The sequence below is a fragment of the Macrotis lagotis genome, chromosome 2 (genome assembly GCF_037893015.1).
Source record: "Macrotis lagotis isolate mMagLag1 chromosome 2, bilby.v1.9.chrom.fasta, whole genome shotgun sequence".
Taxonomy (NCBI): domain Eukaryota; kingdom Metazoa; phylum Chordata; class Mammalia; order Peramelemorphia; family Peramelidae; genus Macrotis; species Macrotis lagotis.
In genome coordinates, this window is record NC_133659.1 from 201,690,819 (window position 1) to 201,712,403 (window position 21,585).

Below are 21,585 nucleotides of genomic sequence, written 5' to 3' on the forward strand. Positions count from 1 at the left end.
GAAATAATGAAGTAGTGCCTGTGATCCATATAAATTTATTTTGCTTAATTATATTTATTACAAAGGAGGAGAATGCTGTGAAAATTGGGGAAATTAATATGAAAGAAAAGAGTGTAAATGGAATATGTAAAAAATACACAGACGAAATTAGAAGGAAGCTCTAGAGAAACAAAAAAAGCAGTTTTGGTACTACCTGTTTTAAGTGGATGAATACTTTTTAAAAATCTGGGCATGGGGGCGATTAGGTGGTGCAGTCAATAGAACACTGGCCCTGGAGTCAGGAGTACTTGAGTTCAAATCCAGGCTCAGACACTTAAATAATTACCTAGCTGTGTGGCCTTGGGCAAGCCACTTAACCTCATTGATCTGAAAAACTAAAACTAAAAAAAAAAAGCTGAGCATGAGAGAGTCATAGGTTCATATTCAGGCTTCCTTTGCTTCTTGTTGTATGTGGAAATATTTATGTTTGTTGATATTTGTCAAGTCCTTAAAAATATTTTTATATTAAAATAAAAGGATGCTGACATTATTTATACAAAAAAAAACTTGCAACCTGTACTACTTACAGAGTTAGACTCAGAAACTATCCTAGTGTATAGCTTAGGATGAAGAAGTACTAATATATGATGTCTCCAGTTCTTCTAAAGCACTAGAGGAACCTGACTGTTTTCTTCAAGGCAGTATTGACATGAATTTGAGGGTTTCTCACTGGATTTGTTGCTGATCTTGTCTAAAAGTAGCTTACTTCCTGGAGGAGATGCAAAATAAACATGTCACTAAACTGGCTTATCTAGCAGTTCCTTGACTATAGGCAACACTGATAATATTGCTTGACTGAAAGCATATATATTAACCTTAGTTTTCATTAATATTCATGAGTAATTTGTGGCTATATTCTTACAAGCTAGTTCAGGAAAGAGTATCATCATCCTAATCCCTTTTCAAGTCATCTCAATCCCTAGAAGAGGTGCTCTTGCTTCAGGGTTAGGGTTTTTGTCACTAGCACCTTCTTACTCCCTTCTTAAATATTTGTGATCTGTATTGTTAGAAGCCCTCTGAGAGACCTACAAAACTTTGACCATTTTCGTTTTTTACACATGAACTATATTTTCCAACATAAATTTTTTTTGGATTTTTTTGGCTAGGCAATAGGGTAAGTGACTTGCCTAAGGTCACACAGCTAAAGTATTGAGTATCTGAGGCCATATTTGAACTCAGGTCCTCCTAACTCCTGGGCTGGGGCTCTAACCACTGCACCATCCAGCCACCCCCTTCCAACATACTTTTTACTCATTTAACCATTCTCACCTTGTCTACTTTTTCATTGAGGTCACTGGTTATCAGAAAAAAATATTGACTTACTTAGTTTGAAGGCACTTATCAAATTCTTAAAATATTTTCCTTTTTATCCTCTGAATCAAATGTTAGCTCATAAGATGTTTTATCTTCTTGGTGATCTTTGCTTATGTTCATCATGATTACTACAACACAGGCTAACCAACGTATGATCGTTTTGCAAGTTATCTTGGTGAGGGAAAGATACTAAAAAAAAAAAAAATAGAAAAAAATCAAAAAAAAATCAAGGATGGTACTCTTTCCAAAAAGAGGAAATTGAGAGGACACCTCCTCTCACTTTTATAAGATAATGGATTATGGATGATTTGTGGGTTGCTTTGGTGAAAGTATGAGAAAGTAACAGGGAAGCATTTGCCAAAAATTTTCTGTCTTCATATTCACAGTTATCTGGAAAATGTAAAAAATACAGTCTCATTTATTGTTTAATATTCCAAAAAATGCTTTTTAAGTTAGTAGAACAAAATATAGCCTTAAAGGCTCTTCTTCAACAAGTCATCTGCATATATTATAATCAATGTTCAGTGAATTTCCAGTTACTAATACCAAGGAATATCTATAACAGGAGATGTACATTTGCCAAAGATATTTCCTTAAGAGATGTCTGTTACAAAGTCAGAGATTTCTTAGAATTGGTAAGGTCTCTAGTTGCTCCTGTTTGTAGATGATGTGAATATTGCATCAAATCCTAGAATGTTATAGAATATCCTAAATAAGATTATAACTACCCAAAGTTTGACCTTAAAAGTTACTCCCAAAAATCATAGATAAAAAAATTCATGTTGTCCATACAGACAAGCAGTTGGATAAACAATTCTTCAAGTTAGTATATCTCTCTAGGATAGCCCCTGCAGTTGGACAAAGAGGGTCCAGAGTTGATAAAAATGGGCCAGATTACATTTACAAAATTGTGTTGTGCTTTTAAGGATCCCAAGCTGCTCTCTAATACACAATTTCATCTTTTTAAAACCATTGTGCTTTTGAAATGACATGACCACAAGTCTGGAAAATCTGATCCCTGAAGAGTTAAAATTATTGGTGACTCAAAAGACATTCTGAACATAAATGGGATACACCATATTTCTAGCAATGTTCTACACGCAGAAATTTGTTTTGCTTAGATGTATTTCTTTGATATAAAGGGAAGTTCTATTAGAACGAGGATAAGAAGGGAAGCCATTGAAAAATGATAGTAGGGGTGGCTAGGTGGCGGGGGGTAGTAGCTAAGTGGCACAGTGGATAGAGCACCGGCCCTGGAGTCAGGATGACCTGAGTTCAAATCTGGCCTCAGACACTTAATAATTACTTAGCTGTGTGGCCTTGGGCAAGCTACTTAACACCATTGCCTCACCAAAAAAAAAAAAAAAAACCCTTTAAAAATGACAGTATTATAAGAAAGAAGAATCAAAATATTCGTTAAAAACATTTTAAGGTAACTGATGGACAGGAGCAGCTAGGTGGCTGGAGTACTGGCCCTGGAGTCAGGAGGACCTGAGTGGATAGAGTACCATCCCTGGAGTCAGGAGGACCTGAGTTCAGATCCAGTCTCAGACATATAATAATTTCCTAGCTGTGTGACCTTGGGCAAGTCACTTAACCCCACTGCCTTGTAAAAACAACAACAAAAAAGATAACTGATGGATAGCTCATACATTGCACTTACAATCATAAAATATAAAATGACTGAATAGAATACCTCTAGTGCAATGTTAAATCCCCAGTAGAAAAAACATGGATCAGGATTACATAGAATGAAAACTTAGAAATAGTTTGCAGTCTATACCAGTGAGAGGAAGTACTCACATCATTGAAATCACAGATCCATTGAAGTAGTAGAGACATTCTGCTACTCATTGCAGGATATAAACTTGTATAAGACATTAACCTCGCCATCAAGACAATGTCTAGTAGAGATGTGTATATATATATATTTACAATATAAAGCAGTAAGTGATAAAAGTGTCATTTAATTGATTATAAAATACCATAGGCCTTCAGACATAGAGTCATTTTGCCTGGGATGATCATGGAAAGTTTAGTATAAGAAATAGCATTAGATTTGGACTCTGAGAAAGGAATAGGTTATCCACGGGTAGTGACATAGGGGTTGGTTCATGTGAGACTCATATTTCAACTCCAGGAAAGCCTGGGAGAAAATGGCAAAAGGTTTTTTTGAGCTTTTATTTCCAGTCAGAGACTTTCACTTTTTCCAATACATGCTGTGGCTTGTAGAGGACCAGCTACTATCTGATAGGCATCAGGCCAGGGGTTATTGTACACAGGCCAACATCTGTGGACAGGAAAAGGAAGTCTCCCTAAACCAATGTCTATCAGAGGAAGTTAATGGAAAAACTAAGAACTAGCAAGATTACCCTAGAGTGTTTCAGTTTTGTGTTTATCTTCACTTCAGAATGTGTAGGAGCTAGTTAAAAGTGTGTAAGCTGTCAAGATCTAGTGAGGAAGGGGATGAAAATAGGACAGAATGAGTAGTTAGGTTAGAGGGCCATTCTGTTGCTCAACTAATATTCATTAAACATAATGGAGAGCTTCAGCTGGATACAGCAAACCAAAAAGGAAATCTCAATAGAAATCTCTCTATAGAGTCTTAGAAGGTGAAATCAACCAGGGAATTGTGGGCTCTCTAGGCTTTTTTAAGCTTGTATTTTCCATAGCACTGCCACCTTAGTGTTAGTGCCAGAAGTCCTGTTATGTCACTACCAAAAATTAAACATGCTGGGGTGGCTAGGTGGCACAGTGGATGGAGCACCGGCCCTGGAGTCAGGACTATCTGAGTTCAAATCCGGCCTCAGGCACTTAATAATTACCTAGCTATGTGGCCTTGGGCAAGCCACTTAACCTAACCCCATTTGCCTTGCAAAAGCCTAAAAATAAAAATTAAACATGCCTTTCTCCAAAGGCAGGACATGCCTCAAAATTCTCTTTGAACTCATATGGACTTCAGCTTATAAGGAAGAAGCCTAGCTGTCAAATTGCCTTCTACCTGTAGTCTAGAGAAGGTCTTGTCAGCTATCATGATGTACTTCAGTCAGTCGCAGTATAAATTCCTACTCCAAATCACCTTTTTGTTAAGCTCTTAGAAGAATCCTCCCTAAGACTGAGGCTGTCTGTATTACTACATTAAGGAGAGAAAAGAACAACAATCCTGAGTCTGAACTCAGAGAATACAGTATCATAGAAAGAGTGCTGTCCTTAGTGTCACAGGAACTGAGCCTGGATCCCCACTTGGGGAGCCCCATTCACTGGGCAGCCACAGGCCATTCACATTAACCTCCATTAATTTCATTTTCCTCAGCTTAAAAAGAAGGGATTAGACTAGATGGATTCACCAGGTTCCTTTCAGCTCTAAATCTATTATTCTCATCAGTAGTCATTTTATCATTTTCTAAGAACTCAAAATATAACACACCAGGTGCTGTACTGTGTATAAAGGCTACCAATTCAATAAAAGAAATTATTACTACAATCAGGGATACAATAAAGTACATCTTTAAGTAGATCTGGAATAAATATAAAGCTGATATTTGCAAACAAGGAAGTGGGAGGTGGGAGGGCTCTTCCAAAGTAGTTGAAAAGGGGATCCAGAAGGGCTTTAGATAGACTGACAGCGCTTGACCTACTTTATAAGGGGAAAGATAATTTTGTGAGACAGAGGGAATGAATTCTAGGCATAGAGAATGGCTGGTGGAAAGAAAGCCATGGAGATGAGAGATGGAATATCATGTGAAAAAATAGAGAAGGCCAGCTTGGAAGGATGTTAGTGGGATCAGATTACCTAGGGCTTTAAAAGCTGAACAGAAGAGTTTACATTTTATCCTAGAGATAGTAGAAAGCTACTTATGTTGATTGAGTAAAGGAGAGATATGGTCAGATCTGAATTTAAGAAAAAATCCCTGTTGTAATATTGTAGAGAATTTATTAGAGTGAAGGAAGTTGGAGGCAGGGAGACCAATTAGGAGTCTGTTGGAATAATCTAAGCAAAAAATGATAAAGCCCGTATCAAGTGGTGACTGTGTAAAATAGGTGCAAGAGATGTGAAGGTAGAAACATGTCCAATCAAATCACCAAGTATTACAGGTACTGTACTAAGTGCTGGAAATATAAGTACCTGGTTTCAGGGATTCAGTCTGATGGGGTAAATAACATGAGGACAGCTTTGTATAAACTACAGATGTGTATGTGTTATTTATATGTAATAAACTGGAGTTAATCTCCAATGGAAGACTCATAATAAGGGGATCAGGAAAGACTTCTAGTAGAATATAGGATTTTAGCTGAGAATTATAAGTAAGCCAAGGAGGTAGAGATAAGTAAGGAAAGCATTCCAGGTATTAGGAACAACCAGGGAAGGTGCATGGAGTTAGGAGATGTAGTGTCTTGAACTAGTAAGGTAGAGGAAGGGAAGAAAATAATCGTTTATTTAGCATTTACTAGGTGCCTGTGAGATAGGTGCTGTTGTTATTAACCCTATATTTTATAGTTGAGGAAAGTGAAGCAAACAAAAGCAGAGATTTGCCCAGGATCATGCAACTAGTAAGTGCTTGAGGCCAGATTTGAACTGGAAGTCTTCCTGCTCTTAGCCAGTGCTCTCCCCTGTGACATCTAGTTACCTTGAGGCCAACGTCCCTGGATCAAAGAGTATATGGAAAGAAATTAGTCATAAGAAAACCGAAAAAGGTAGGAAAAGGGTTTAAAAGCCAGATAAAGGTTGCTATTGCATTAATTCAACTGCAATGAGGAGGGCCTGTACCTGAGTGGTGGCAAAAATCAAAGGAGAAGGAAGTGAACATGTTATGAAGGAAAAATCAGGATGGTGATTTATTCAATAATATTAGTAAATATAGGAAGAAGGAAGCATATTTGGAGGAAAGAAAATAAGTTCAATTTTAGATACGTTGAATTTATGATGTGTAAAGAATATCCAATTTGAGATGTCTAATAGGTACTTGGAGATGTGAGACTATATAGGTCAGTAAAGAGGTAAGGGCTGGACAGATAGATCTGAGAATCATAAGCATAGAGATGGTGCTTGAATCCATGGGAGCCAATGAAATTAACAAATGAAACAGAATATAGGGAGAAGAGAAAAGGGCTCAGGATAAAACCTTAGGGGCCCCCAACTATCAGTGTGATATGATGCTCCAAACCCAAACCAAACTGAAGTAAGAGAAACCTGAGAAGTTGTAGATAGAGACAGAAAGAGATACAGGAGAGATCATAAAAATCCAAAGAGGAAAAAGTAGTATCCTAGAGGAGAAGAGAGGGTGGTCAGTAGTGTCACATACAGCAGATTAGTTGAGAAGGATGAGACTGAAAAAATCACATCAGATTTGGCAGTTACTAGATCACTGAAAGAAAAGCTTTGGAATAGAATCTATGGGGAGTAAGGCGGGATCAATTAGCATAGAATTGAAGGACTTGAATAAAACTAGTCAGGCATGGCTTTGCTATTTCTTCTGGTACCATTCAGCAACTGTTGCTTAGGACAAAAGAAGGCATATTTGAGGTTTGGTAAGGAATAAGTAGCTATAGGACCAAGGGAAGAGGAATTCCCCTTCAGGCTAAACAGCCAAACCCTCTTCTATCAGTGAAAATTGTAACAAAATTTCTGTTGTTATTTTCAAAGTCCTAAACTGATCATTTTTTCTAGGTTCTTTACTAATGGAGAAGATTTGTCAGTTTTATATTGGTGCTGGTTAGGAATTGTGCTGTACAGGATGTGAATGATTCACTTGACAAGGAGAAGTAGAAAATTCTGAATCTCTTTGTTCAAACCCCAGCTTCTGTTCAAGTTACCTTGGTCAAGTCATTTGCCCACTTGGGCCTCAGTGTCCTTGTTGGATTTGATGGTTTCTAAGGTTCTTTCAAGCTATTTTATTTTCTTATATCAAATTGATTTAGTTTGGGTGCTATTTTGATGTTTTTCTTCTAGATTAATGAATTTTAGAAAATATTATCTAGGTTTAATTATCAATTAGGGTTTGTTCACTAGAGTTATTTTGATTTATGACATAGTCTAATCTCTTATTTTTGCTCTCTTTATTAATTGATTCATGTTCTTGCTAGGATAGAACTTTTGATTTGCTTTTGAGAGCTGATGTTCCAAAGGGTGTGTGTGTGTGTGTGTGTGTGTGTGTGTGTGTGTGTGTGTGTGTGTAAATATGTGTATGTATATATATGTTTAATATATATGTGTGTTTATATATATGTTGAAAGGCTGTGGGTTTAAGTGGCTTGCCCAAGTCCACACAGCGAGATAAATTATTAAGTGTCTGAGGCCAGATTTGAACTCAGGTCCTCCTGACTCAAAGGCTGGTGCTCTATCCACTGAGTCACATAGCTGCCCCCCAAAGATTATATTGACTGGAGTCATAGCAATCCTGAGGAAACCTGGACTAGTTTAGAGATTTGTTAAAAAGGCTTTTTTAGTCAATGAAACCACTTTTACAAGAACTTAGGTTATATATGAACCTTCTTCAAGGATTGGAAATTCATATCTCTTAACTTTTATCAAAAATACTTACTGTAGGGGTGGCTAGGTGGTGTAGTGGATAAAGCACCGGCCCTGGAATCAGGAGGACCTGGGTTCAAATCCGGTCTCAGACACTTAATGATTACCTAGCTGTGTGGACTTGGGCAAGCCACTTAACCCTGTTTGCCTTGCAAAAAGAAAAACCTGAAAAAAAAGAAAATACTTACTGTCTTTTTGTCCTACAGGCTCCCAGAACCCTGGCCGAAGCTCACCTCCCCCAGGTTATGTGCCAGAACGTCAACAACGCATTGCAAGACAGGGATCTTACACCAGTATTAATAGTGAAGGGGAATTCATTCCAGAGACCAGTGAACAATGTGTGAGTTTGAAGGTGTCAGAAGCAAATAACTTGGGGAAAACCTCAGAAATTAACTCTAGGGTAGAACCTGAATTAAAATTAGAATGATACCTGAGGGAAGATCATCTGAAATCAGAATGCCTGATATAAAAATGGAAGTGATTTAAGAGTCTAATAAAGGGAGTAAGACTTGCAACCTCTTTTGGGTTGTCCTCATGGGGTTACTCAATGTAGATAGTATCACCATCATTAAAGGTTCTCTACTTTTCAGGATTAGAATCTTGATTTTATCACTTTACTAAACAATAATAACGTCCCAGAGCATTGAGTCACACTAAATTCACAATAATCTGATTTGTAAATCAGAAATTCAACTTCATAATTTACAGAATGATGTGCTCTTCCAGTGAAGATTTTCCAAGATATACTCTTCTTGGTTTCTAGCTATAAGTAAAAAAACAAATTAATAATTATAAGGTTGCTTTTTGACCCTGAAATCAGAAAGAGGGAATTTTAATTAAGCATTTATTAAGGTTCTCTTATGTGCCAGGACTGTGCACACAAGAGGTTACAACAGCAAAAATGAAATTTTCTGTTCTTGGGAAGCTTGCATTCTGTCAGAGAAGACTTACAGTCTAGCAGGAAAATAACAGGCATTAAATACAAATGAAATGCAAAATAAATTTTCGGAGCAAGGCACAAACAGCTGGGGACATCTAATATAGGTGTCCCTTAAGCAGAGTTTTGAGGGAAACAGTATTCTAAGTGGTAGTTACAAAGTGGAATTGTTTCCAGGCATAGGGATAACCAGTGCAAAGGTATGGAGATGAAGATGGAGTGTCATGTGTGAGGAAAAACAAAAAAGACTAGTTTGACTGAACCTACTTAGGGAGGAGGAAAAGACTGGTTGGGGCTAGAATGTAAAGGGCTTTAAAAGATAACAAAGGAGCTTTTTCTCTGGTCCTGAAAACTATAGAGAGCCACTGAAATTTGCTAAGGAGAGGAATGATGTGATCAGATTTGTAGTTTAAAAAAATCATTTTGTGGGGTGGCTAGGTGGTGCAGTCAATAGAGCACTGGCCCTGGAGTCAGGAGTACCTGGGTTCAAATCCGGTCTCAGATACTTAATAACTACCTAGCTGTGTGGCCTTGGGCAAGCCACTTAACCCCATTTGCCTTGCAAAAACCTAAAAAAAAAATCATTTTAACAACTCTTAAGTAGGATAGATTGGAGTAGAAAGAAACTTGAAGTATATCAATTAAGAGACTTCCAGAGCAAATCTTGGCAAGAGGTGGTGAAGCTCTGAATAGGGGTAGTAGTCATAAGCAGAACAAAAGGGGCATATATGAGAGAAATTACTGAAAATGTCAAGATGTATCAACTGGGGGCGGCTAGGTGGCGCAGTGGATAGACCACCAGCCCTGGAGTCAGGAGTACCTGAGTTCAAATCCGACCTCAGACACTTAATAATTACCTAGCTGTGTGGACTTGGGAAAGCCACTTAACCCCATTGCCTTGCAAAAACTTAAAAAAATATGTGTCAACTGAATAGGGGTGAGGATTTGGAGAATGACAATATGGTTGTGCTTTGAAGGATGGTAGGCCCTCATCAGAAGTTTGGAAGAGAGGTAGGTTTTGGGAGAGAGATGAGGAGTTTAATTTTAAGGATTTCTTAAGTTTGAGATGCTTATTGAATATCTAGTTTAAATTGTCTAGGCAGTCAGTGAAAGAGGAGAGAACTTGGGCTGGATATATAGGTCTGAGAATTATATGCATAGAGTTAATTAATGAATAAATAGGAGCTGATTAAGTATCCAAATGAGAAAATGATGAGTAAAGAGTATTCAACAATTGACAGTTTCTCTACATTTGCTGTGGAACTATATAATGTCAGGAGATCTCTTGACTATTCATGTGCTTGGCTTTTATGCTTAGGCTGCTGGAAATCTCTTTTAGTGATACATCAAGTCACTCAGATGATTTTCAATAGCTTTTAAGGAAAAACTAGTCAAGCATTTATACAGTAGAGACATAGAAAATGGTGCTGTGATGTGGGATCAGATCACCTTAATATAGATAATTAGCATTGGCCACATTCCTTCTCTTTCTCCACCCCTCTTCTTGGTAAAGAAAAGTTTGGCATGTAATTGGAAAAAAACATTTATAAATAAAAGAAAGAAAAGTTTGAGTGAGAGGAAAAGAAAGGAAAAATGTAAAAGAATCTGATGGAGGGAAAGACAATTAACAGTCATAACAGTAAATAGGAAAGAATGAACTTAGAAAAAACAGAAGAGGATAGCAGAATGGATTAGGAAGCAAAATTCAATAGTATGTTTAATCAAAAAATCTCAAATACTTCAAACAAAAAGATTCACATAATCAAATGAAGGACTGGAGCAGAATATTATCTTTTAGATTAATTTTTTAAAAAGAAAGCATAGCTGTTATGATCTCATACTAAAAGAAAAATTTATAAAACTTCAGGAAGATGGATAATAAAATTGTAATAGCGGAAGACTTCAGTGTGCCCTTTCCAGATCTAGCTAGAGCTAACATAAAAAGAGAAGTAAGAAAAAAAATTTAGGGAGCAGAATAGAATTCTAGAAAAGTTATGGTGGATTTCTCTTGTGATTATCGAATGAAAATAGAAAGGAACATCCATATATTTTAGTTGTGCATTGCACCTTTATAAAAATTGAGTATTTTTTAAATCGTTCAAAGAAAATCTCATAAATGCAGAAAAGTACAAATATTAAATACATTCTTTGTTGACATTAAACACAACAAAAACTAAGCAATAAAGAACATTTGAAGAAAAGATTCAAATGTTATTTTATATGTAATAATTTAATTCTTTAAATTAGTGAATCAAACAAAAAAGTCATAGTAATGATACATGATTTCATCAAAGAAAATGAAAACAAAGATGACATGTTAAATCTTAAGGTGCAGCCAAAGAAATCCTTAGGAAAAAGTTAATCTTGACATTTGCATCTTTCTAAAAGAGAAAGAACATTGAATTGCTCTATCAAATAAAAAAAACTAGAAAAGCAGCAAATACCCCTTAATCCAAACAAACAAAAAAATTTCAGAAGATCAAAGAAGAGATGAATAAAAACTAAAAGCAATAAAACTATTGAACTGATAAAACTAAGAGCTCTTTGGGGTGGGGGGGACTAATTAAGCAAACTATTCATGAATCTGTTTTTTTTTTAAAAGAAAGAGGAAATTTAAATGGTTAATTTACAGAATTCACAACAAATGAAGAGAAAATGAAGGAAATTTTTAAAAACTATTTTGTTCAATATATATATACACCCAAAAAATGTTGACTTGAATGAAATATGAATATTTACCAAAATATAAAATTCTCAGGTTAATTGAATAAGAAATAGAGAAAATAAATAACCCAGTCTCAGAAAAACAAACAGAACAAACCATAACTGAAATTCCAAAGGGAGAAAAAAAACCTAGAACCAGATGGATTTACAGGTGAATTCTTTTTGTTTTGTTTTGTTTTTAGGGTTTTTTTTTTTTTTGCAAGGCAAATGGGGTTAAGTGGCTTGCCCAAGGCCACACAGCTCAGTAATTATTAAGTGTCTGAGACCGGATTTGAACCCAGGTACTCTTGACTCCAGGGCTGGTGCTTTATCCACTACGCCACCTAGCTGCCCCATACAGGTGAATTCTATCAAATAATCAAATAACAGTTTCAATATTGCATAAAGCCCCTCTAACTTTTGCCTCTTTGTTTTTATGGCTTTCTTCAAGACTCATCTTCTGGAGGAACTCTTTCCTGATCTTCACACTCACCCCATTCAAAATGCTAATAATTTCTACTCTCAGATTACCTTCCATAAATGTCTTACATTTACCTAGTTTTTTACATGTTAGCTCTGCCATTAGGAAGTAAGCTCTGTGAGGACAGAGACAATTTTTTTATCTTTCTTTTTATCCCTAACTTTTAGCTCAGTAGTAATGGTTTAATAAGTATTTATTGATTATCATTCTGCCTCTTAGCTCTCCAGTTCTTTCCCAATTGCAATTTACCCTAAGAACCAAATACCCAGTCTCTGCTCTGCTCTATGAGGTTTGCAATTGCAATGAGCCTGATTTCAGCATCTGTCCTACAGCTGTTTCCAATTCCTCTTTGCCTGAGAAACTTGTTTGCCCGATTTGAGGCCTTTTTGATACAGCTCCTAATCACAATTCAGTCATATTTCATACTATCTTGTAACATGCAGCATTGGTTCTAATCAGTTTTGCCTTCTCATCCCACAAATATATTATGTGGATTATTTGCAAAAAATGAAAGAGAAGGCATCCTAACAAATTCCCTCTGTGAAACAAATATTATTTTGATATCTAAATAAGGGAAAGACAAAGCAGAGCCAGGGGTGGGTGGGGGGACTTGTAGTTCACTATCCTTAATGAATAATAATGGGAAAATATTGAATAAAATATTGACAAGAGGGCATTTAAAAATCATACACTGGCAAATTTGGAGTTACTTCAGGAAAGCAGGACTGTTTCAGTATTAGAAAAACTATAAATATAATATACTAAGTTAATAACAAAAATTAAATAAAAATCACGATTATGTCAATAAATGTCCAAAAAAGTTTTTACAAAACAAAATGCATTTCTATTAAAACATTTAAAATTACAAAAATAATATCTGGCATGCATACAGTGCTGTAAAGTTGGCAAAGGACTTTATATCTCATTTGAAATAATCTCTCTATGATAAGGAATATCCAAAATCAAGAGCCAGCATTATATGTAATTAACAAACACTAGAGGACTTTCCAGTAAGAACAGGATTAGACCCATTCCATTATTACTACTGCTATTTGATATAGTTCTATAAATGATACCTATATATACACATTACTTATATGGATAAAACTATAAAACTTTAACCTAAAAAAAACCTTAAACAATTGGAGAATTCATTCCTCATGATTGAACTGTCCTAAAATATTAAGAATTATAATCATTCTTAAATTTATTTATTCAGTGTCATATTAGAGTACCAAAAGGTTAAGTTTTAGTACTAGAAAAAAATAATTAAATTATCTTGGAATAAAATTTAAAGAATTTCAAGAAAAATATTAAAAATATGGCAAAGATGGTACATAGTAATTATGTTAATTAATATTTAATATTTGTTAACACTAGTTTAAAAATAGAAAAGTTGAAAGTAAGATAGATTAGGAACACAAGATCCAGAGGCAAACAAATGTTGCAGCATAGTGTTCAGTGAACCCAGACGCCAGCTAAGAGGATAAGGATTTGGTATTTGACAAAATCTTCTGGGAAAACCAGACAACATTTCTCTTCATATGAAACTCAAACTCCAAGTGGAAATCTGACCTAGATATAAAGATCATATGAGGGTGGCGCAGTGGATAAAGCACTGGCCCTGGAGTCAGAAGTACCTGGGTTCAAATCCAGTCTCAGACACTTAATAATTACCTAGCTGTGTGGCCTTGGGAAAGCCACTTAACCCCATTTGCCTAGCAAAAACCTAACAAAAAAAAAAGATATGAACAACTTAGAGAGGCAGGAAAAGTGATTCCTTTTGTAACTATTAATAGCAGAAGACTTCTTGATGAAGAAAGGATACAGGCAATCATAGGAGAAAAAAATAAATGTTTTTGATTTTGAAAAATGAAAAAGTTTTCATACAATCAGTGCAATTAAAGTAAGGTAAATCTCTAAGAAGGAAAAAGATTTGCACTGGCATTAAAGGAATCAGTAAAGACTTCAGGAAAAAAAAGTGGAATTTTTAGCTGGAACATGAAAGAAATTAGGGAAACTAGGAAGCAGAGAGGAGAAGGGAGGAGCATAGCCAATGAAAATGCCTGGAGTGAGAAGATGGGGAGAGCCTTGTAGCCTTGTACAAAGAACAGCAAAGAGACCAGTGCCACTCCATCAAAGTGTATAGAGTAGAGCAAGGGGTAAGAAGAATGGGAAAGATAGGAAGGCACCCCCTTATGAAGGATTTTCATCCACTGCCTTGCTGCTAATGGAGGACATTGCCTTTCAGATGCTGGATCCCTTGAGCAGTGCTGAGAACTCTGTGTCTGGAAGTTGCCAATCCCTGGACAGGTCAGGAGACAGGTAGGTGGGATGCCCAACCACACTGCAGTTTTATTTGGATTTTTTATACAAGAAGATTGAGAATGGGTTAGCTAGTGTTTCCTTCCTTTCTTAGATCTGTTTACTTTAGCCAAGATTCTGCCACCATACGCCAAAGGGAACTACCTATGTATGGAAAGCTTCACTTTCTGGGAGAAGCTTGTCATTAAAAATATCATGTTTTTTCCTAATTAGTCACTGACAACAATTTATCTCTATTATATCCCTTGACCTCTTAACTGAGATCCTGGGCAAAGCCTACTCTCTAGATGGCAAAGGGCTAAGACAAATCTAGCTCTGGACGACACTGATAGTCTTTGCAATAACAAGTTATATTTTAATCAAGGATTTCTGTTATGGGAAAAAATTTCTAGTTTTCTAAACCATTTATAAATAATAAGATGGGTTCTTGTACTTTGGGTGAAGAAGTCTTGGTGGGGGAGGGAGGTACAGAGAGAAAGATACTTTTATTGAGAGAGAAATAATACTACTATCTGCTCTTCAGCAAAACATGAGCCTTTTTAAAGCTAACTATTCATTTGGAATTCAGACTTATGATCTGGTCTATAAATCTGTAAATTCATCTTCCTACTTTTCTTAGCTCAATATATTCACTTCCCCAGATTCTTTTTTGATGGTTAATCCTTCAGGGCTCATCCGGTATATCCATTTTGCCTTCACTTACCTTCCTATTTGTGTCTCCCTTTTCCTCTACCTCCAGGAGAATGAATTTTTTTAGATTCTATAATAATAGGTTTATTATGGTATTTCCAGAAAATTCAGTTTTATAATATTAAATATTAACCAATATAAAAATATTTCTCATGAATTTTTTTGGCCAAATAATGGTCACCACTATTTCTTGGTGACCAACTTCCTGGTGATGAGCTTCTCTATACTTTCTTAGGCTAGTTTTCGGTCAACAGTCCATAGCCAGAAAAATTGATGGAAAAAACATAAATAAAGAAAAAACAAAATTAATTTGGTTTTCGCAAATGCAGCAGATTTCAGTATCAAATGATGCTTTACTTAGCAAAACTTGAAAATACTTCTAAAATTAATTCAAACCATAGCTTCAGCAAAGTAACAAGATATACAGTAAAGCTACTTAAAATCAGCTTTTCTGTATATAACCAACAAAAGCCACTGGAAAAATTTTTTTAATTCAACTTGAGAAACTATAAGATTTACCCATAAACACCAAAGAAATTTTATGAAGTCTCTTTTTTTTTTTTGCAAGGCAATGGGGTTAAATGAATTGCCCAAGGTCACACAGCTAGGTAATCATTAAGTGTCTGAGGCCAGATTTAGACTCTTGTCCTCCTGACTCCAGAGCCAATGTTCTATCTACTGTACCACCTAGCTGCCCCAATACAGTCTTTATAAACAGATATAAAGACTTAAACAATTAGAGAAAAGTTGATTGTTTAAGATAATAAAGATGATGTAAGAAACTAATTTACACATTCTGTGCCATGCTAATTAAACTACCAAAGGATTATCTTGTCACATTAGGCAAAATTATAACATTATATATCTAAAAGAACAAAAGAGCAAAAATATAAAGGGAAATAATGAATAAAATGATATTCACCAAAATTATTTGATGTTGGTTGAAAAGTAGAAAAGGTGATCCTTGGAAATGATTATGTGCATAGTATCCAGAAGCAATTGTACATAGTATCAGAGTGATTGATAAGCCCAAGGATATCCACTATTGAGGCTCATTATTTGACAGAAACTACTCAGAAGACTGGAAAACAGTCTAAGATCAACATCTTACAAAGTATGCTACTGTGATCCTCAAATATCATTTAGATATAGAAGATCATGCCATTTTGAAAAACAGAAAGATACTTTTTACAGCTATGGATTGAGGGGATGTACTTAACCAAACGATAGATACAAAGGGTCACAAGAAATAAAATTATTTTCATTATAAAAATTGAATAGCTTTTTCATGTACAAAAGCAATGCTAGTTAAAATTATAAAAGAAACTGTTAACTAAGGGGAAAAAATCTTAACAGATTTATCTGGAGAAAGTATAATATCAAAGCTACCATAAGAAATCTAGGATAGAGTAATTGGAATAAATATATAAGAACAAAAGCCATTAAAAACTAAAATATCTGTAAATGTTATTTCAGTTGATGCAGAGAATGCTTTTGACTAAATATAGCACTCATTTATGCTTTTTTTAAAAATATCTATAAATCCCAGACATAGAGGGATCATTTTCTAATATAATAAAAAGTATCTATAAGCATAGGCAGCAGGATATTCTAGAAAAGATACTATAGAAGATTTCATTAACTCGGCAAAGCCAAAAGTATTTCTATATAACAGAATCCAAGAGCTAATAAAAGAAAGATGAATCCCATTCAGATAGCTACAAAATGCACAGAATATTTGGGAGTCAGTCTACTAACGTAAAGCCAATACTTGTATAGATTTAATTATGCAATGATTGTTAAAGAAATAATAATTTAAATAGTTAAAATAATATTCAACTCTCATAGCTGGATTATATTACTATAATAAAAATAACAATGCTACCAAACTTAATTTATAGTTGTCATGCTATACCAAATTATTAAATGTATACTTTTGAACAAGATAAAATAATGCAGTCAATTCTCAACATTCACGTGTTTAACTTTAGCAATTTAAAACATTCATGTGATTTTATTAGTAACCTCATTTTAAATTTTGTGTTCATAACTTTGCAGATTCTCAGGTATTTACAGTAGAGGAAAAAAGTGAGAGACATGATGCATGCCAAATTTATGGAGCTATGAGTATCCTACTAAATGCTTCACTGGTCTTATTCATCCTACTTTTGTTAAAGTTAAAGAGCTCTCCATGCCTCCATTACATATTTTAATTATTTTTTAATCTTTAAATCTCAAGTTTTGTTTTGAAATTATGTTTCCAAAGCAAAGTGCAAGTCCTTTGAGATCTAAGCCCAAGCATGCAAAGTCAGTGAGGAGAGACTTAGTGAGAAAATAAAGGTGATAGATAAACTTTATGTCAGAATTGTCTATAACCACTGTCAATTGTGAGTTTGGTGTTGAGTAACAATGATTCATCATATATAGTATAACACCTTCACACTGCCATCAGACATAATGGAAGGTAAAATTCAGGTTAAAAAATGTTTTAGTCTTAATTTTCTTTGCTCTTTAGTACTTAGGATACTGTAGATTCCATGTGTTAAAAAAAATGAATATTGTCTAAAATTTTTTTTTAATTGAGATGGTAGTGGGCCAGCTAGGTGGCACAGTGGATAAAGCACCAGCCCTGGAGTCAGGAGTACTTGGGTTCAAATCCAGTTTCAGACACTTAATAATTACCTAGCTGTGTGGCCTTGGGCAAGCCACTTAACCCTATTTGCCTTGCAAAAACAAAAAACAAAAAAACCCCTAAAAACCTTATTGAGATGGTAGCACAAAAGATCACAGAATTATAGGAAACACTAGTGAGAAAAATGTTTTACATGCTATCAGTTTTATTTTGTGTGCTGCATTTTATGGGTTATTTCATGGCTACTGTGTTAGGAAAAGTACATATCAATAGAATCGATTTTTTTTTATAAAATTATATTCAGAAAAGGGTATTTTTAGCAATCTCTAGCAAAAGATAACAATTTTTGGTGCTTGTAGGAATCTAGTTCCATATTTGGTGTATTTTACTTCTGTGCTGTTTTCTAGGAATATTGCCCCATGAGTATTGAGGATTGACTGTAATTCATTTGGATGAACAAAAGATCTAGAATATCAAGGGGAAATAATGAAAACAAGGCTGAATCCATACTTCAAACTATATTTTAAGCAGCCATCATTAAAATTATTTAGTATTAGTTTAAAAATAGTAAAGTAGATGAATGACCGGACAGCATCAGGGAGAATTAAAAAATAGTAGAATTCAATAACCTATTGATTGATAAATTTGAAAACATAAATTTCATAGTAAAGAACTTTCTATTTGATGGGAAAACTGGAAATCAATCTGGAAGAAATTAAACTTAGATAAACATTTTTATACTAATAGATTTCACAATACATTCAAAATGTATACACTAAACACTAAAGATCATGTCATTAAAAATTATAAGAGAAGCTATAAGTAGCAGATCAATTCTTAATGAAAGAAGAGAACCAAATACAAAAACTAAAGTAGATTTTTTTTATTACTTGAAATTTAAATTTTGCTGCATCATCAGTATTAAAAGGGAAGCAGTCAACTGGAGAAAAAAATCTTTGCATCACATTTCTCAGTTAAGAGCTTACTATCTAAAGTACATAGTTAACTAAGAGAAAAATGTAAGACCAAAAGCCATTCATTCAACAGATAAATGTTTAAAGGACATTAAAAAAAATTCTTAAGAAGAAGAATAACATTCTGTTATATACTATATGAAAGAATGCTTCTTTTCATTAATAATAAGAGAACTATATCAAAACTACTCTGAGGTTTCACCTTATACCCAGCAAATTGGCAAAGGTGACAAAAGAAGGGTATTATCAGAACTGAAGGAATTATGCAAAGACAGGTCCCATTAATGCATTACTGATGAAATTGTAAGTTAGTACAACCATTTTGGAAAACAAGTTGGAATTATGTAAATACATTGGCTAAAATATTCATATCCTTTGATCAGAGTTTCCACTGCTAGATATATACCTCAAGTAGGTCACTGAAAAAACAGGATAACTCGATATACTCCAAATATTTTTAGCAACTTTTTTTGGTGGAAACTAAGTAGATAGATACTTTGTATTGGGGGATGTGAAACAAATTTTGGTACGTGAATATAATGGAATATTACTATGCTGTAAAAAATAAATTTGATTACAAAAAAGTACAGAAAGACGCAGTGAAGTGGAAGCCAATAGACAGACAGACAGACAGACAGACAGATAGATAGATAGATAGATAGATAGATAGATAGATAGATATAGATATGCAATGACTATAGTAGTATTAAATGAAAGAACAGCAACCATGAAGCAATCAAAAATAAATGTTGCTAAACTATAAGGAATAAGTTTTTAACCCCTCAAAAAAAGATATGAGAAAATCTTTCCTCCAATTCCTTTGTAGAGTTAGGGGGGAAGGGGGAGAAGATACAGGGTTGTGGCGCTTATTTTTTTATAAAGTCATATTTTCAATGTTTTGATCACTTCTCATAATTTTTTTTCTCTTTTTAAATTTATTTTAAGAAATGATTGGGGGATATAGTAGGTTAGCTAAGTGATGTACAAACAAAAAATATCAATAAAAATAGCTGTTTTTAAAAAAAAAAGTCTTTTCCCAATAGATAAATGGCCAATAGATATGAACAATTTTCAAAATAGAGAAATTCAAGCTATCAACAACCATATGAAAAAATGCTCCAAATCTCTCTTATCCTTTATTTTTTGGGGGTTTTTTTTTAGATTTTTTTTTTTTTGCAAGGCAATGGGGTTAAGTGGCTTGCCCAAGGCCACATGGCTAGGTAATTATTAAGTGTCTGAGGTCGGATTTGAACCCAGGTACTCCTGACTCCAAGGCCAGTTCTCTATCCACTGCGCCACCTAGCCACCCCTCTCTTATCCTTTATTGAAAGTACTTTACATATCTTCAGAATTTAATTCATGGCATCTTTACAATCTACCTGAGCTGATTTCCCTTTTAAAATTATAGGCCATAGGATCTTACCTATTCTTTCTCTTAACTCTTTGAAACCTGCTCTTCAGAAGAAGAGTACCAGCCAGACAATGCTCTAGTTTCCTTTTCTCTATCACAAATCTAAACAAGTGGTAACTTCCTTTCCAAGGGCCCATCATTTATACCCTAGGGATCAGTTCTTTTTCCTATTTGATAAGAATCAGGTTTGGAAGAGAATTTTCCTTCTTTGAATCCTCCATTTTTTAAAGAATGAAACTATAATTAAACCAAGTTTGTTTGTTTTTTAAATTATCTCTTCTACTTTTGTTAGAAAATGAGTTAAAAAAAATGTTTTGAATGATTAAAAGTCCCCTTTCATTGCAATATCATACCTCCCTATTCCAGGCTTGTGGTCTGTTTCCCAAACTCCTCACCTTTCTGACTAGGTGTCTTCTAATATACTCCATTGAGAATATCTTTGTATGTTTCTGATACTCTTGACCTTCATCAAATGTTTGCTACCATTCTTTCTTCTTTATCTCCTGTACCTTGAATTTCTTCACTTGAAGAAAAGCCAAGTAAACACTAAAATCTGGAGAAGTCAATAATTTTCTTTATATTGAATACACCTCTTCCTCCACATACCCTTTTAGCTCTACCCTTTTCCTCTTGAATAAAGTAGATCTTTCCACAGCCACATTGCAGTTATGAGCTTTCCTTCCTTATATTAAGACGTTTGTTTACCTTGCATAAATTTTTTGAATGTATTTAGTTTAAACACAACAGACACCTCTAAACAAACATAACCAGTAACCCCTCCTAAAGTACATTTCCCCAAAACAACCAAGAATACCTTTCCAAGAGTGTAATAATTTTCTGATATTAAGTACATTCAGCCCTTTATCCTATCAGTTGTAGCATAAAGAAAGGATGTCCTTTTTACTCTAATGGCCCACCAAGAATTGGCCTGAATTTTGTTGCTTCTCATAATTAAGTTCATTTCCATTATAGTTATTATTTTTATCACTGTTCTCATTCTTTTCCCTTTTTTTGAGGCAAGGGATTTGTCTGTAACTTTTGGATTTTCCCTTTATTGTTAATAGTAAGCAGAAGTTTAGAAGGGAGGTCCCAGAGAGGTATTATCTGGAAATACTTCAGATTGTCTCCCTGGTTGAAGATCGGAGTGCTGGGTAACACAAGTATCTTGGCAAGCTTATAAATGCATTGTTGAATTTAGGCATCAGCTGAGGGAAAGAAAGACTTGAATATAAGAGAACATCAAGCCTTTACTGCCTCAAAATGCTGAAAAATAGTCAGATGATCATCTTGATGTCTGAGAGACAAGGCAGAAGAGGGTTTTACTGCCAAGTGGTCATCCTCTGAGTTTTTGAATTTCTTAAGAAATTTTTCTGAAAGTTATATTTATACAGTTTTCAAATATTTGTTTGTTTGCTTGTTTCATTAGCCCATCCTTTCGGAAATCTAGAATGTCTAGAGCTCAGAGTTTCCCAGATAACAGACAAGAATATTCAGGTAAGTTCCTTCAGATCACAGGTGACCACTCTTGTTAGAGATGTGGTGCCCTTAGG

The 21,585-nt window shown here is 34.7% G+C and overlaps 1 protein-coding gene across 1 annotated transcript in view; it reads left to right on the forward strand.

The window, feature by feature from the left end:
• The window catches only part of MAP3K3 (mitogen-activated protein kinase kinase kinase 3), a 72,549-nt gene that overhangs the window by 31,146 nt on the left and 19,818 nt on the right, over window positions 1-21,585 (forward strand). Inside the window, exons 7-9 of the mRNA XM_074224443.1 lie at window positions 8,089-8,222; window positions 14,255-14,328; window positions 21,462-21,529. Coding sequence (XP_074080544.1) covers window positions 8,089-8,222; window positions 14,255-14,328; window positions 21,462-21,529 — 276 coding nt within the window. The remainder of the gene's footprint in view (window positions 1-8,088; window positions 8,223-14,254; window positions 14,329-21,461; window positions 21,530-21,585) is intronic.